At 44.4% G+C, this 16300-nt stretch overlaps 1 protein-coding gene across 2 annotated transcripts in view; it reads right to left on the bottom strand.

Moving 5' to 3' along the window:
- Positions 1–16300, bottom strand: part of LOC132380944 (plexin-A2-like) — a 570948-nt gene that overhangs the window by 347861 nt on the left and 206787 nt on the right. For both annotated transcript variants that reach the window (XM_059949929.1, XM_059949928.1), the window contains exon 4: positions 307–441. In XM_059949929.1, coding sequence (XP_059805912.1) covers positions 307–441 — 135 coding nt within the window. The remainder of the gene's footprint in view (positions 1–306; positions 442–16300) is intronic.

The following is a 16300-nucleotide window of genomic DNA, read 5'->3' as shown; positions in this document are numbered from 1 at the left end:
AGCCACAGTCTCTCTCTCTCTCTCTCACACTAACGAGGGAGCGAGAGGCATCATTTACAAAGCGGGTCTATTTGGTTTGCACAGTTGAGTCATGACTGCAAACCCATATCCATGGCAATCAGACTAACTAACGTCCCACTTTCCAGTGCTTTGTTAGATGCTTTCCATCACTCTTTTGTGAAGGCCCCTGCACAGGCCTGTATACGTCTGATCAATACTTGGCAGCGTGTGCATAATCAGCATTAGCAAAACCAAATCTGTAGGGAGATGGCGGTCCTGGTGGTCCCGACAAAACAGGTCACTTACCTGCCGTTCGGACATGATGTACAAATACTGCAGGTCTGTGGAGAAACCCATGTCCCTGAGAATTGCACTGCCGTCTGCCATCACCTGCACCGTCTCGTAGTGAGAATCTCCCTGAAATGGGCCGTCCACACGAACCTGGAGCAAAGGAGAATGGGAGTAAATGCAGAGTGAATGTTCACTCAGTGACATCAAACAACTCCCAAATTCTCTCAAATTCATATTGTGATTAACATTCCAATATGACATATTTAAAAATTTCTCCAAGTAAGCTGCTTCGCCTTTGAATTCAAAAGCCTACAGAGCTGTGGATGCTTAGCACGTCTCTGCACCCAGTTTCCTCAAATGAACTCTTGTCTACACTTGCTCTCTCGGGAAAGGAGCTAACATAATGAAGGACGCCTCCCACCGTGGTCGTTCTCCCTTTGCCCCTCTCCTAAAAAAAACTCCTCTTATCACAGCTGTCTCCACCACCTGCACTGTGTGGAGGCTCTTTGATTGGTTTCGCTGATGCTCCAGACCCTTCCCAGCCATTTCTTCCTCTGCTCAATCTTACTCGCCTTCCCCTGAGGTGAGATCCTCCTGAGCTGGTTTCCTGGGACAGATTCACCGACAGGGATGGAATCCATTTCTGGATCACAGATGTAACCTGGAAGAGTGGTCAGAGAAAGGAGGAGAATTGGGATTCAACTCCCATTCACTGAGAATGTGCTGCATTTTCTCAATAACTGCAACATTTCATTCTGCACTCTGTTATTGCTTTCACCAACACACTAAGGGGCGGCAGGGTTCAAAGTTCAAAGTAAGTCTTGTTATCAGCATACATATACATCACCATACACAACCCTGAGATTCATTTTCCTGTGGGCACTCAGCAAATCTATAGAACAGTGACTGTAACAGGATTGATGGAAGATCAACCGGAGTGCAGTAGACAACAAACTGCGCAAATACAAATACAAATAAATAGCAATAAGTAATGAAAACAAGAAACAATGCGATGAAGAGTCCTTAAAGTGAGGTCATTGGTTGTGGGAACATTTCAATGGATGGGCCGGTGAGCGGTTATTCCCTTTTGTTCAACAGCCAAATGGTTGATGGGTAGTAACTGTTCCTGAACCTGGCAGTGTGAATCCTGAGGGTCTTGGCAGCAGCGGGAAGAGAGCAGGACCTCAGGGGCGGTGAGGATCTTTGATGGTGGATGCTGCTTTCCCATGACAGTGTTTCACGTAGATGTGCTCAATGGTTAGGAGTGCTTTACCTGTGATATACTGGGCTGAATCCTCTATCTTTTATAATATTTTCCATTCAGCAGATCACTGGAGGGGGTAGATACACGACTTTACCAGAGGAGGTGTATGGCACTTTTTCCTTCCACTAGCCTGCAGGTCACCCTTTTGCAAAGACACTGCCCAGAAGGCAGCAATGGCAAACCACTTCCAGAGAAAAACTTGCCAAGAACAGTCATGGTCATGGAACGACCATGAACAGCTACATCATATCACACAGCACGTAGCCAGCAAATGAACTGTGTAATAAATTGATCTGCTTGGATGACATGCAGAACAGTTTTTCTCTGTACTTTGGTATATGTGAGAATATTGAACCTACTCATTAATTTACCAATAAGACTGATAGTGCAACAAACACTTCAGGACTTCAGAATTAACCTTCAGAATCTCTCGGGAGAAATGCAATCTCGGTACGGGAGTAAGTGAGAAAAGAGGGAGAGAGGGAGAGAGAGAGAGAGGGAGGGAGAGGGAGAGAGAGAGAGAGAGAGAGAGGGAGAGGGAGGGAGGAAGGGAGGGAGGGAGGGAGGAAGGGAGGGAGGGAGGGAGGGAGGAAGGGAAGGAGGGAGGGAGAGAGAGAGAGAATGAGAAAAAAGGAGGAAAGGAGAAATAAAGAGCAAGTCTCTGAGGGAGGTGGATGAGTCCCTAAATCTGAGACAGAGATAATGAAGGCAGGGTTAGGATGGGCGGAGGGGTTAGAGAAAAGGCTATCACTGGGGAGAAGACGAAATGTAATCATTCTATTGAGCCCTGTAGACTGCCTGCTGCCACTCGAGATTCTTGAGTTTGATTAACACCAGGTATAACTGAAATAAAATTAATTACAAGCGATATTAAAAATGTGGCAATCATCAACATGGGAATCACTTAACTTAGTAGAACCTTTATTAGTATCAAAAGTTCAACAAGAAATTTCAACCAATTTCATAGACATCTTCAATTAAAATTTTATATCATGAAATTGAGATCTTTATTGCTTTAGCAATTGAACAAACCACGGAACAATCTCAGTGCAGGAACCCTCTGGGCAGGATGCACCGTAGAGGTGACAGACTATGGACATGGTGTGCACCAACAGGCCAGGCCTTGCACACATGACACCCTTCTGTTGCTACATTAGGACTTCGGAGTGTGCAAGGCAAATCCGGGGGGAGGTCTCCAAAGCACAATCCAGTAATCTAGTCTATTTGATTTAAGGGTGTGAATTTGTTTCTCAAGACAGAAACGGGTGTACATTTGCAATGTTTCTAAGTGTAGAAATGCTGCTTTGGTCACTTTCTTTATGTGGGATTTAAACTTCAAATCTGAATCAAGTATGACTCCCAGGTTTATTACTTCTGATTTTGCAGAGGGAGCCAAGTTCTCGTTTGTCAAGAAGTTTATTGCTTTTGGCTTTGCAACCAGCTCAAATCATTTCAGTTTTATCTTTGCTCAGTTTTAGGAAATTATTGCTCATCCATACCAGAAGTAAGAGAAAATGGGCTGTTTCATCATCAGGGTCAACCGAGATGTAAATGACTCCAGCCCTCTCCCTGAAGCACTCAGCATACCTTGATCTCAACCACTCAACATGAGGCCAAATCTCTGACCCACTACTGGGCTAATCACATTAACTTGCTTCTCTGGGCGTCAGCTAAAATCCCACTATCAATTTCAGGCTTCATATCCTCCACTCTCATCCTCACCCTCTCCCCAACCCACCCATGGATCCCTCTCTCTTCCCACACCCCCCCCCCCCACCTCTGAAATGTTCCTGGAATCCCTGGCTCACTCACACTGGATAAAGGCTTGGTCTTTGTTCAGGAAAGGGGATGTAGTCACGTCCAATGGTTCGGGCTTGGAGTGTTGGTGATGGTCCCAAGTCCCTGTTAATACATCTCCACTGGGAAGGAGAAGCTTTTCCTCACTAATGCTCCCCAGCCTTACAAGCAACATGCCGCTCTCTGACCCCGGCCACCCAGATCCCTTGAGCCTCTGCCACCTCCTCCTCTCGTGAGGTGCTCTCACGCACACAGAATAACTTCTGTAAATTAGGAACACAGAGATAAAACACCAAGAGCTGTTAATGGAAGGTTGGTACACCGTTCACTAAACTGTTTCATAATCAGTCATTCCAAAGCTGGAAAATCAACATCAGGGAAGATACCGCTTCTGAACAATGCACGATTATGCCTAGAGAGCTCAGAGAGTATCTGATTCAGAACCAGAACCGGGTTTAATATCTCTGCCATTTTACCAGCGAGAGGGTTGTCTACTGTCATCCATCTCTGACCAACGTCAGAGCTGACCTCTGTGATCAGCAATCATGAAGCAGCACACAGGGATACCTTCCCTAACATTGTGGGAGATTTCAACCAGGCCAGCTTGAAGAAGTTTCTGAACAACCATCACCAACATATCACCTGTGGAAGCAGAGGTTGACTGCTGTTATACTACCATCACCTCCAAGAGGACCACAACCTTGTCATAGGTTTAGAGGCTTGCGTGCCTCGATGACCTGAAGAGCTGTGTTGGCCAGAGTCAGGACTTTATGCTTTGGCTCTTTGTAGGGTCAAACAGGTCAAGACGACGAAGAGTGATTCACTAGTCCTTCAGGTTCAGGAGTTCAGCTCAGGATTAACAACTCTGGCTGGTAAATTATTACAGAATCAGCAATGAAGAATCCTTCTACATCTGAGTGTGACGGTGTTCCTGAGCCTCCACCTGCAACTTGCATGGCTGACAGTAGTGAAAGCTGAGCGACTGACTCGATAAAGGAAGTCCTGAACACCACCAGACATGGAGGGCCTTCACTGCCAGCAGCGTAACTAGCAGTAACTAATTATACCACTAGCAAGAATGCTTATTGCTTTATGAAACATTTGAGGAATAGGCAGCTAATTCTATAATTCACTGAAAGTAGTATCACAGGTAGAAAGCTTTTGGCATGTAGGCTTTCACAAGTTTGAAAGAACACAGAGAAAATTTACAAGGATTTTGCCGGGTCTGGAGGACCTGAGTTATAAGGAAAGACTGAGTAGGTTAGGACCTTATTCCTTAGAATGTCGACTGAGAGGAAATTTGATAGAGGCATACAGAAATCTGAGGGATATAGATGGGGTAGATGCTTTTTTTTTGCTGAGGTTGGGTGGGACTACAACCGAAGGTCATGGGCTCAAGTTCAATGGGAACATGAGGAAAAACTTCTTCACTCACAGCTTCATAAGGGAGTGGAAAGAGTTGGCAGCACAAGTGGTGCACGCAGGCTCGATTTCAACCATTAAGCAATGTTTAGATAGGTACATGGATGATAGTGATAAGGAGAGCTCAGGAAGTAGGTAGTTTAAAAGGTTTTTGCATGGACTAGATGGGCCAAAGTGCCTGTTTCTGTGCTGTACTTCTCTATGATCCTAATGCCTATTCCTCAGCTTTACATAGCTTGCTGCTGTTTAGAGTGCATTGGATTCACATGTACCCCTTTCAAGTGAAACAGATGCCCTCCTGAATAGACAAGAGGTTTTTCTCTGTACACGGCTTGATCCTAAAACTGACCGCAGCGCTGTCCAGGTACAGCGAGCTACGGATGCTGAGGAAATAGCCCAGAATGAGAACCCTTGTTATGGGGAGTTAATCCGGTCATTTGAATGAACCACACAGCCTTCTGAGCAAGAGTCTGCTGCAAATCCTGATAGAGACATGTTTTATCATAATAGATTGTGCTTATTATGTATTACAAGGTGGATATTACACCATTCATCAAATCAAAAGAGTCAACCTGAACGTGTTTTGTCAAAGAGATGCAATCAGTAACATTTTCTGTACATTTGTGCCAGGAATGAGATGGAGGCAAATGCCTTCCCTCTGCTGGGAATCTGGGGAGCTGGTTGTTGTTAAATACTTGCACATTAATAAACAAATCTCCCTTTGGTCAGTTGAAATAGTTTGGCAGTACAAGATCACAACACAATACAGCATTGTAATGCACTTACAATCACTGACGGTTTGAACAAGCTTCAAGTGGGACACTTCAATCAAACTATCACCATTTGGAGGATTCAAAATTAGAACCAGCAAACTAAAATAATTACACAACACTTTCAAAATTTAAATCAATCATTGCACCTCTTGCAGTAATCACCTCAGAGATTTTAGCTGATCTGATGAATAATTCCCGAGGATCCAAGAATAATCACTGGCTCTAAAGGATTACTCTTTCTATTTTTAATCAAATTAGCTACAGAACTTTATCTTTCTTTTGTTAATATATTCTCAGGAGCCTCTTGTGCTGAGGAGCAGCATCACCTGATACTGCACAGTCAGCGTAAATTTCGACTCTCAACGTCGAATCCACATCCCGGCCGGCTCAAAAGGTGCAACTATCTTCCTGGATGTAATTTGACTGAAGAATAAAACGCGACATGTGAGTCGCCACAGTGCTGCCACCCCCCTCTTCACCGTAAGTTGATTTATCAGACTGACAGTGAGGAGCAAGATACAGTCATAGCCATTAGTGCTAAGTTGCAAATGGAGCTGTTGGCATGGACAGAGAGGATTGATCTGGAGGCGGACTTACTGTCAGACACAGTGCATTACCCAACAAGCAGGTGAAACAGCCGGGAGCTACACAGGCCATTTCTCAGAGATTACTGCAGACAGATCTCCCCTTGTTGTATTGAAGTAGTCATATTCACTGTCCTTAAGTAGGTGTCACCAGCAAAATTAGTGGATATGGCCCTTCGCCATTGATCATCACCAACTGCCTATTGCCCAGCAAACCATGCATTGACCACAACCCATTATCAACCACCATCCTTTGGCAACTACCCATGCCAACCGCCCAGCAAACCATCCATTAACCACCACCCATGCCAACTGCCCAGAAAACCGTCCACTGACTACCATCCATGTCAGCCACACAGTAAACCATCCATTGACCAGCACCCATCGCCAAATATTCATTGCGAATCACCTATCACTAACTCTCTTTGACAATGTGGTGGCAGAGCCACCCTCCTGAACTTCTGGTGTAGGTGCTTCCATGTTGCTTTCGGGCAGATGCAGTAACAGTGATGAAATGGTAATATACTTTAATATACTAAGATAGAACAGTACTGCACAGTACAGGCTCTGCAGCCCACTCCAAGATCAAGCTAATCTTTCCCTCCTGTATTGCCCTCCATGTTTCTATCATCCATATGCCTAAGAATTTCTTAAATGTCCTTAATGCGTTTGCCTTGACCTCCACCCTAGTAGCACATTCAATACACCCACCACTCTCTGTGTATTAACACCTACCTCTTACATCCCCCCTGCTTGCCTCCAATCACCTGAAAATTATACCCCCTTGTATTAGCCACCTCTGCCAGCAATCTACACTCATTCATGAGAAATTAGACTGCAAAGATCATTCAGAGCTGAACACAATTTTTTTAGTCTATCTATCTATTTAGTTAGTTAGTTATTTATTGAGCTAGTTAGAGTTGCAGTATGGTACCAGGTCCCTCCAGCCCAATGACCCTGCGCTGGGAAAACGTACACACTCTTTACAGACAGTGGGGGAATTGAACCGGGCTCATTGGTGCTGCAATAATGTTGCATTGACCACTGTGCTACCATGCCATCCCTCCCCGCAAGACCTCTGTCACACAAAGTCTTAGAGAGACCACCTGGTTCTAATGCAAGCCCACCCTGTCTCGGCTCAGAAATTTCTGCAGGCACGTACAAGTTAAAAGCAAACTAATCGATAAAGCAGGAATACAAAGAAAGCGTGAAGGGGCTGAGCCAACAGAACATAAAGGTGGTTAAAGTTGATTCAAAGACAGAGAAAAAACCCATGGTACACTGCTGAATCTGAGAAGAGCTGGCCTGACCTTTGTCAAAGGCAGGAATCAAAAGCACTCTGTGCAAACTTAAACAGTGTTCTCAGATGCGCAGGCTCCACCCTCAGTAACCAGGCAGCATCAGTCTGTTTTCAATAAAGTGATTGGATTTCTGTTAGAGCCACTACGATTAATGTTAATTAAAAACGACCAAGTCCACCTGTCAATCAGGTTGACCTGTCAATCACTTTAGCAGCTTGTGTTAAGCTGCAGTGAGTCACAGAATTGCCAGCGTACTTCAGCTGCAACCTCACGCAAGACACCTGTTAACACCACGGCCATCAGCAACTGCGTGTGTAATTGTCTTTCTGTGACCATCAGTATCCTCCATTGGCTCAATCGCACAGAAAAACACATTTGCTGCAGCACGATTTACACTGCCAAGCCCCACCTTCACAGCAGCTCCCCACTCTTGACAGAATGCACACAAGCCCATAATTCCCATAGATCCTTGAAAGTGGTGTTACAAGTAGATGGGTTTGTAAAGAGAGGTTTTGGCACATGGGCCTTTATAAACCAGAGCAATGTGATGTTGAAGTTGTATAAGATGTCGGTGAGGCCAAATTTGGAGTATTGTGTGCAGTTCTGGTCATCTACCTACAGGAAAGATGTCAATAAGATTGAAAGAGTATAAAGAACATTTACAAGGATGTTGTTGAATCCTGAGGACCTGAGGTATAGGGAAAGGATGACTAGGTTAGGCCTTTTTTCCCCTGAGTGTGGGAAAATGAGGGGAGAATTGAAAGAATTACTCATGGCATAGAATGGGTAAATGCAAGCAGGACGTTTATCCCACTGAGTCTGGATGAGACTAGAACTAGAAATCATAGGTTAAGGGTGAAAGGTGAAATACTTAAGGAGAACATGAGGAGGATCTTCTTCACTCTGATGGTGGTGAAAGTGTAGAATGTGCTGCCAATGGGTTCAATTTCAATTTTTAAGAGAAGTGTGGTTGAGTATATGGAAGGGAGTATATGCTCCAGCTGCAAGTTGATGGGACTCAGTAGAATAACAGTTCAGCAAAGACTAGATGGGCTGATTGGCCTGCAGCACTCTATGACTAATGCCAGCTTCCTGCAGGGGCACACAAGTTAGTCTGATCCAAACAGATGGCTGAGGTACAGAGAGCCAGGCTGACCTGCCTCTGAATCCATAATCAGTGCAGAATCCTGCAATAAATAGCAGCATCAAGTTCTCAGCATGACATCCTGCTCCCCTCAGCTTTGGCTCTACATAATGATAATTGCATTGTAATCAAGAGCACACCAGGGCTTCGTGATTTAGTGAAAGGAGGGAAAGAATCTCAAGTGGCAACAACGTGTTCTTCGGCTCGCTGACCGACACAGCATGCCATCACCTGGCCAAAGAAATCTTCAAAATATATTTATTATCAAAATACAGATATGTTACCATATACTGCACTGAGATTCATTTGCTTGCAGGCAATTTCAGAAAAAAGGAAATGCAAGCTATCGGGTACTGAAAAACTATATTACCGACGATATTTCCTATAAGAGCCCACTTAGTCATGTTTAGTAATGAGCCATGTTTACAAGAAGAGTGGACCAGCGTTGAGGAATCAATAGAACTGAAAGAGTTTGGGCATCATTAAGGGGGATTTATGCCAAATCCTTTATAATCTCAGTGGGGAAAGAGCTATCAGAAGAGAACATTGCAAGCCTGGTCAATGTGGGGTTGTTCAATTGGTTCCACCAAGGTCAGACTTGACTGGTTGAGGTAAATTGGTGACTATTCCAAAGCTATGAGATCTAATGCTGCTCTTGAATGTAAATATAGAGTCAGACAGCATGGAAACTGGCCCTTCAATCCAAGTCATCCATGACAACCATTCTACCTATCTGAGCTGGGCCCGTTTGTCTGTGTTTGGCCTTTATTTCTCCAAACTTTTCCTACTTATCTACCTGTCCAAATGACTGTTAAACATTGCAATAGGACCCATGTTTAATAATACCCACCACTGTCTGTGTAAGAGTTATAAACCTTGGTTTAGACTCTCCTCCCTTGGGAAAAAGACTGTGACCACTACCATTTCTATTTACTCATTGCAATACAGAGCAGAACAGGCCCTTCCAGCCCTTTGAGTCATTCCACTCAACAATCCCCCAATTTAACCCTAGCCTAATGATGGGACAATTTACAATGACCAATTAACTTACCAAATGGTACAGCTTTGGGCTTTGGGAGGAAACTGAAGCATTCAGAAGAAACCCACACGGTCACGGGGAGAACATACAAAGCCCTTACATGCAGTGGCAGGAATTGAGCATGATCGCTGATGTTATAAAGAGTTGTGTCTACCGCTACGCTACCATGACCCTCGTGGCTTTATAAACCTTTAACATGTCAGCTTTCTGCCTTCTTTGTTCCAGAGAGAACAATTATAATGCAAGGACAAACTGTGGCCAAACACTGAGAGAAATCTAATGATTTCCTCACAGTAAAACTCCAACTTACTGGCTCCCGTTTGAAAACATAAGACCACAAAGAAGGAGTAGGCCATTCAACCTCTGAAGCCAGTCCCACCATTCAACTAGATCTTGTTCATTATCAATGACTGTCTTAAAAGTACACACTGGCTGAACTTCTGCCATCTCTTGCAGTTGAACTTTGAAGGTATCCAGCCTCGTTTTGAGCCCCAGGCCCTCTGGTTTCCAGGGAAGTATGATCCCATCAGTTCAGTCACAGGCTGACGAAAGAACCGGACAGCTGTGAAATGACCAGCAACGAGTGCCGGCTTTTAAACTGATCAAGGTCAACCTTACAACCCCTGTTGTAGTGTAAAGAGAAATTTGGGTTCATTCTTACAGAGGGAAATTCAAATCAGAATCAGGTTTAGTATCACCAGCTTATGCCGTGAAATTTAATTTTGTGGCATCAGTACATTAAAATACATAATAGAGAGAAAGCAAAACTGATTCACAGATAATATTTTATACATATTGAACAGTTAAACATGTAGTGCAAAAACAGAAATAAAAAAGTAGTGAGGTAGTGTTCATGGGTTCAATTTCCATTCAGAAATCAGATGGCAGAGGGGAAGAAGCTGTTCCTGAATCATTGACTGTGTGCCTTCAGGCTCCTGTACCTCCCTCCTGATGGTTGCAATGAGAAGAGGGTACGCCCTGGGTGCTGGGATTCGTTAATGATGGACGTCACTTTTCTGGGGTATCACTCCTTGAAGATGTCCTGGATACTACGGAGGCTAGTGCCCATGATGGAGCTGGTTGAGTTTACAACTCTCTGCAGCTCATTTCAATCCTGTGCAGTAGCGCCACCCCCTCCCATACCAGATGAAAATGATGCATTGACATCTCCAGTTTTACAGATTCTTCACACCCTGAGAAGTTAATTACTTGACACAATTGTACTGTCACTCCCTCTGAATACGAGAAATTTGTCAGGACTTGAAGGCTTGAGTTATAGGGAGATCTTGAACAGAACTTTATTCCTGGGAATGTAGAGGAATGAGAGGTGACCTTAGAGTGGTGTATAAAATCACGAGGGGCTGAGATAGACGGAATAATTGGGATCAGAACCTGGTTTATTATCACTGACGTAAGTAATGAAATTTGTTGTTTTGCAGCAGCAGGACTGTGCAAAAGATTAAAAATAATCTGCTATGTTCAAAGTAAATTTATTATCAAAGTACATTTAAGTCCAGCATATACTACAGAGATTCACAGTGGAACAGAGAAACACAACAGAATCAATAGACACTACACGCAAAGGTTGACTAACAACCAATGTACAAGAGAAGCCAAACTGCGTAAACACAGAAAACAAGTAATAACATGAAGGAATAAACAAATAAATGAAACTGAATACTACAGGTTAGCACCTTCTGCGGTCTATTTCAGTCCTTCTCTCAGGATAAGGGTACAGTTTAGGCTGAGGGATGAGAGATTGCATAGGGACCCGGGGGGCAATGTTTTCATCCAGAGGGTGGTCCATATATGAAATGAGCTGCCCGATGATGTGGTTGAGGCAGGGACTTTAACAATATTTAAAAGAATTTGTACAAGTGCATTGATAGGGAAGGTTCAGAGGGATATGGGCCAAATGCAGGGAAATGGGACTAGATTAGCTGGGCACCTAGGTCCGCAGGGAGCACTTGTATGACTTTATGACTGACAGTTCCTGTGTGTAGGGTCTCCAGTTCTCTATGACTGTGACAGTTCCTCTCTGCAGATACACACTGAGCTGGCAGTTTGCCTTGCAGTACAGGTGCTGCCCCTGTGGTGGGTCCACTAATGGCATTAGGACAGGATCGAAGGGGAGTTCAGCTGACTCAGCATGGCAGGATCTGCTGATTCAGCACATTCACAGGCTGGTTAACATCAGGGTGCACGGAACTGAGTGATGTGATGCACAACCCTACCCCAGACAGCTACATTACAGAGGAACTCTGGGTGAGTGGTATATTGTCAAGGTGTGAGCAGCCCCATTTCCCTCTAACACTGAACCGACAGGGGCTCCACAGCCTCTCTGCAGTTATAGTCAGAGACAGAGTGATATCACTAACCATAATCAGAGATACAGCGATATCACTAACTATAATCAGAGATACAGCGATATCACTAACTATAATCAGAGATAGAGCGATATCACTAACCATAGTTGGAGATAGAGTGATATCACTAACTATAACCAGAGATAGAGCGATATCACTAACCATAATCAGAGATACAGCGATATCACTAACTATAATCAGAGATAGAGCGATATCACTAACCATAGTTGGAGATAGAGTGATATCACTAACTATAACCAGAGATAGAGCGATATCACTAACCATAATCAGAGATACAGCGATATCACTAACTATAATCAGAGATAGAGCGATATCACTAACCATAGTTGGAGATAGAGTGATATCACTAACTATAATCAGAGATAGAGTGATATCACTAACTATAATCAGAGTTAGAGTGATATCACTAACTATAATCAGAGATACAGCAATATCACTAACCATAACTGGAGACAGAGTGATATCACTAACCATTATCAGAGATAGAGTGATATCACTAACCATAATCAGAGACAGTGATATCACTAACCATAACCGGAGATAGAGTGATATAACTAACCATAACCGGAGATAGAGTGATATCACTAACCATAATCAGAGAGAGAGAATTATCACTAACTATAACCAAGAGGCCACAGAGGGTTGTTAGTGTCAACCAGCTCCAATCCTCCCCACCAGAGAGGAGGTGCCTCAGGAAGGCAGCATCCATCACTAAGGACGCAACATCCAGAACATGCCCTCTTCTTGTTACCACCATCAAGGACGTGGTGTAGGAGCCTGAAAACTTAACAGCTCAGGAACAGCTTCTTCCCCTCCGCCATCGTATTTCTGAACAGTCCAAGAACCCATGAACACCACCACCCTATTCCTTTTGCACTATTTATCAATTTTTGAAATTTGAAAGCAATGTTAATGTCTTACATTGTACTACTGCTGCAAAACAAGAAATTTCATGTCACATGTCAGTGATAGTAAACCCAGGTGTGGAGTGTACTGTGGTGGCTTTGATCAGACACCCAGTCTCTGGTTACCTCCGAAACAGATCACCAGAGATCACAATGATGTGTTACTGTCTGAGTGGAAATGAAGTGCTCCTCCAACGTTTGACCAAGCAGACACAAAATGGCCTAAGGTGCAATCCATTAAGTTGAAGGAGTGTCACAGTAATGGCCTTAGTCAGCCCAGATCCCATTAAGTGGTTTTAACACCCAGCAGTTAAATTCTACTTGGGGCTCTAGATTCTTGCTGATAGCTACATGAAAGAAAGTTTATGAGCTAGTATATCTAATGAGAAACACTCCAAAACTCCCAGCAACTACCTTTTGGTCTTACTAATCAAATACCATCACTCCAACCTTCACACAATTCACTGTTATCATGAGAATGCAGACGACCCCCACACATTCAGTTACAGTAGACATACTTCAACATCTTCTGCAGCAAACAGGATGGAGGAGGCTATTCGGCTCATTGGGCCTGATCCCCCACTCAGCACAATAACGTCTATATCTCGCTCCTGCCTTCTCCCCATATCCCTGCATGTCCTCTCGGCATTGTTAAGACCTGACTGCTTGTTACATTTTGATCTCCCTTCTGTGGCAGAGAATTGAACAGTGGCATCAGAATAAGAATCAGGTTTAAAATCACCAGTAGTGAAATTCGTTCACTTTGAGGCAGCAGTGCTATGCAATACATAATAATAGAGGAAAAAAACTGAATTATACTGTGAATATATATAAAAAGTTCAATTAAATAATTAGAGCAAAAAAAAGGCAATAAAAAGTAGTAAGGCAGTGCCCATGGGTTCAATGTCCATTCAGAAATCGGACGGCAGAGAGGAAGGAGCTTCTCTTTCCCCCCCCCCCCTCTCTCCCCCCCTCTCTCTCTTCCCCCCTCTCTCTCTTCCCCCCTCTCTCTCTCCCCCAGCTGTTTCTGATCACAGAGTGTGTACCTCCTCCCTGAAGGTAACAATGAGAACAGGTTTCTGCCCGATTCCCCGTCGTGTATGGTTGCTGCAGCACTGCACCACAAGACATGGGAATGGCCCAGAGGACATTACAGCAAAGAAAGAGTCCACTTAGAGCAAAAGGAAGGGAAGATACAATAGTGTTGATAAATTCACTGCCAGTTCAGAAACGTGATGGCAGCAGGAACGAAGCAGCTAGCAGCACAGGAAATAAGCACCTTTGCTCCACCACAACAGGCAAGATTTCCTACAGAACACCCATTTTAATTCCACTTCCTATTTCCATTTTAACATCTCGGTCCATGGCCTCTTCTACTGCAACGAAGAGGCCACTCTCAGGTTGGAGGAGCAACACTTCATATTCCATCTGGATGGCCCACAACCTGATGGCATAACCATCAACTTCTCTAACTTACGGTAATTTCTCTCCTCCCCCTTCACTCTTTTACAATTCTCCATACTGGCTCCCCTCTTACCCCTTCTTTTTTCCTCACCTTTCTCTGGTGCCCCTCTTTTCCTTTCTCCCATGCTCCACTCTCCTCTCCAATTAGATCCTTCCTCTCCAGCCCTAGTCCTTTTCCACCTATCACCTCCAGCTTCTTACTTCATTACTCCTCTCTCACCCACCCATCTTTCCCCTCACCTGATCACACCTAACCCCTGTCAGCTTGTACTCCTTCCCCTGCCCCCCCACCTTCCCATTCTAGCTTCTCCCCCTTTCCTTTCCAGTCCTGATGAAGGGCCGTGGCCCAAAATGTCAGTGTTTACTCCTCTGTATAGGTGCAGACTGACCTGCAGAGTTGATATTGGGTGTTACTCTGGATGTCCAACATCTGCGGAATCTCTTGTGTTACAGAAAATATTCTTCCTTATGAAAATATTCTGCAGAGACCAGACTAAATAGAAGGCAATAATTTTTTTTGACAATAGCACAACAGTAATGATCAATTTTGATGAAGTAATTTGCATTACTCTCCGGCTCAATGCTCAGCTCCTCAGTGCGGTTGGCCTTTCTTATTGTTCCTCTCCGCGCCTTGTGGTGCATCGGGCAGCGACTTTGACCTTTCTTTAGTATTTTGGCCTGTTTCTTACGAGGCCCAGTTGCGAGCCGGATGGAAAGCGTGCAAGGAGCCGGCCGGATTTGAACCTGGGACCGCTTGCCTCAAAGTGCGGACGCCACGACACCACTGGCCGTCTTTTCCCCACTAACCTCAGCAGGTCATGTGCCCTCTGCAGCCGTGTAAACACGGATTAAACCCGGGCCAGTGAGGCCAGGCAGAAATCACTCCTGCTCAGCCCTGAAACAGTTGTTAACTTCTGTTCTATCACATGCACCAAAGTGACTTCGTGTGACATTGTTAACCAGATTCCATTATCTACGGGAGCTTGAGGTAATCGCCTTATATAATCACGTTGCAGGAGCTGGAGGTTAAAGCCTCTGTAGTGGTGTGAAGCAGAGGACTGACCCTTGTGATGTAATCTACATTTGCCTTCCTGCCACCGAGCATCACCATTCTATTAGCTTCTCTGTTGCTAGGCAACAATAAAAGGACAGTGCAGTGCCACAAAATGCAGAGCAAAGCAGCAAGCCCTGTGTCCTCCAGACTGAATTATCGGAGTAAAGTGATTTCCTGGCACAGAAATAGTGAATTATCCAACAATTAAGCAATTTATGTGAAGAAGGGAGGTTTGTAAACGGGAGAGACCATCAAGGTAATGAAATGGAGAATGGGTCAGAGAGCATGGTGACATCTTCACGGGAAGTTCCCACTCACTCTCTGCTCCTGAACTTCTCTCCTGACCAGAACTATCACAGGGCAGTTCACGATGCAGTCAGGATTTGGGTCTCCGGCCCCCGCCCACAGACCAATATGCAGGACAACGGAACGTGCGGTCACATGAAGAGACGAGCAGCTCATTTGTGGGTTCTGATGGGGTGGGGGGAGGGGTGGTGCTCCACCCCAGGCCCTGAATCATCCCACAGCAACGTGGTCAGTGCTGGTGAGTGATCCAGGATCAATGCGTCTCAACGTCATCACATCTCAGGAATGCTTTGGATCCTCCTGCAAGTCACTGCTCCTTTGTGCACCCCTATACCTAGTGTCACTTTATGGATAGGCGATTTATCTATATGAATAAACTACCTTGTGTATTTATATTTATTGTGTTTTTTATTATTGTGTTATTTATCCTTTTTTTGTGCTGCCTCGGATCCAGAGTAACAATTATTTTGTTCTCCTTTACTCTTGTGTACTGGAAATGGCAATAAACAATCTTGAATCTTGAAAGCTGATTGGTTTATTCATTTTCTTTTTCTTTATTACCACGCACC

Source organism: Hypanus sabinus, chromosome 25 (genome assembly GCF_030144855.1).
Source record: "Hypanus sabinus isolate sHypSab1 chromosome 25, sHypSab1.hap1, whole genome shotgun sequence".
Taxonomy (NCBI): domain Eukaryota; kingdom Metazoa; phylum Chordata; class Chondrichthyes; order Myliobatiformes; family Dasyatidae; genus Hypanus; species Hypanus sabinus.
The sequence above is the reverse complement of the archived record's forward strand: the minus strand, read 5'-3'. Positions and strand labels throughout refer to the sequence as shown.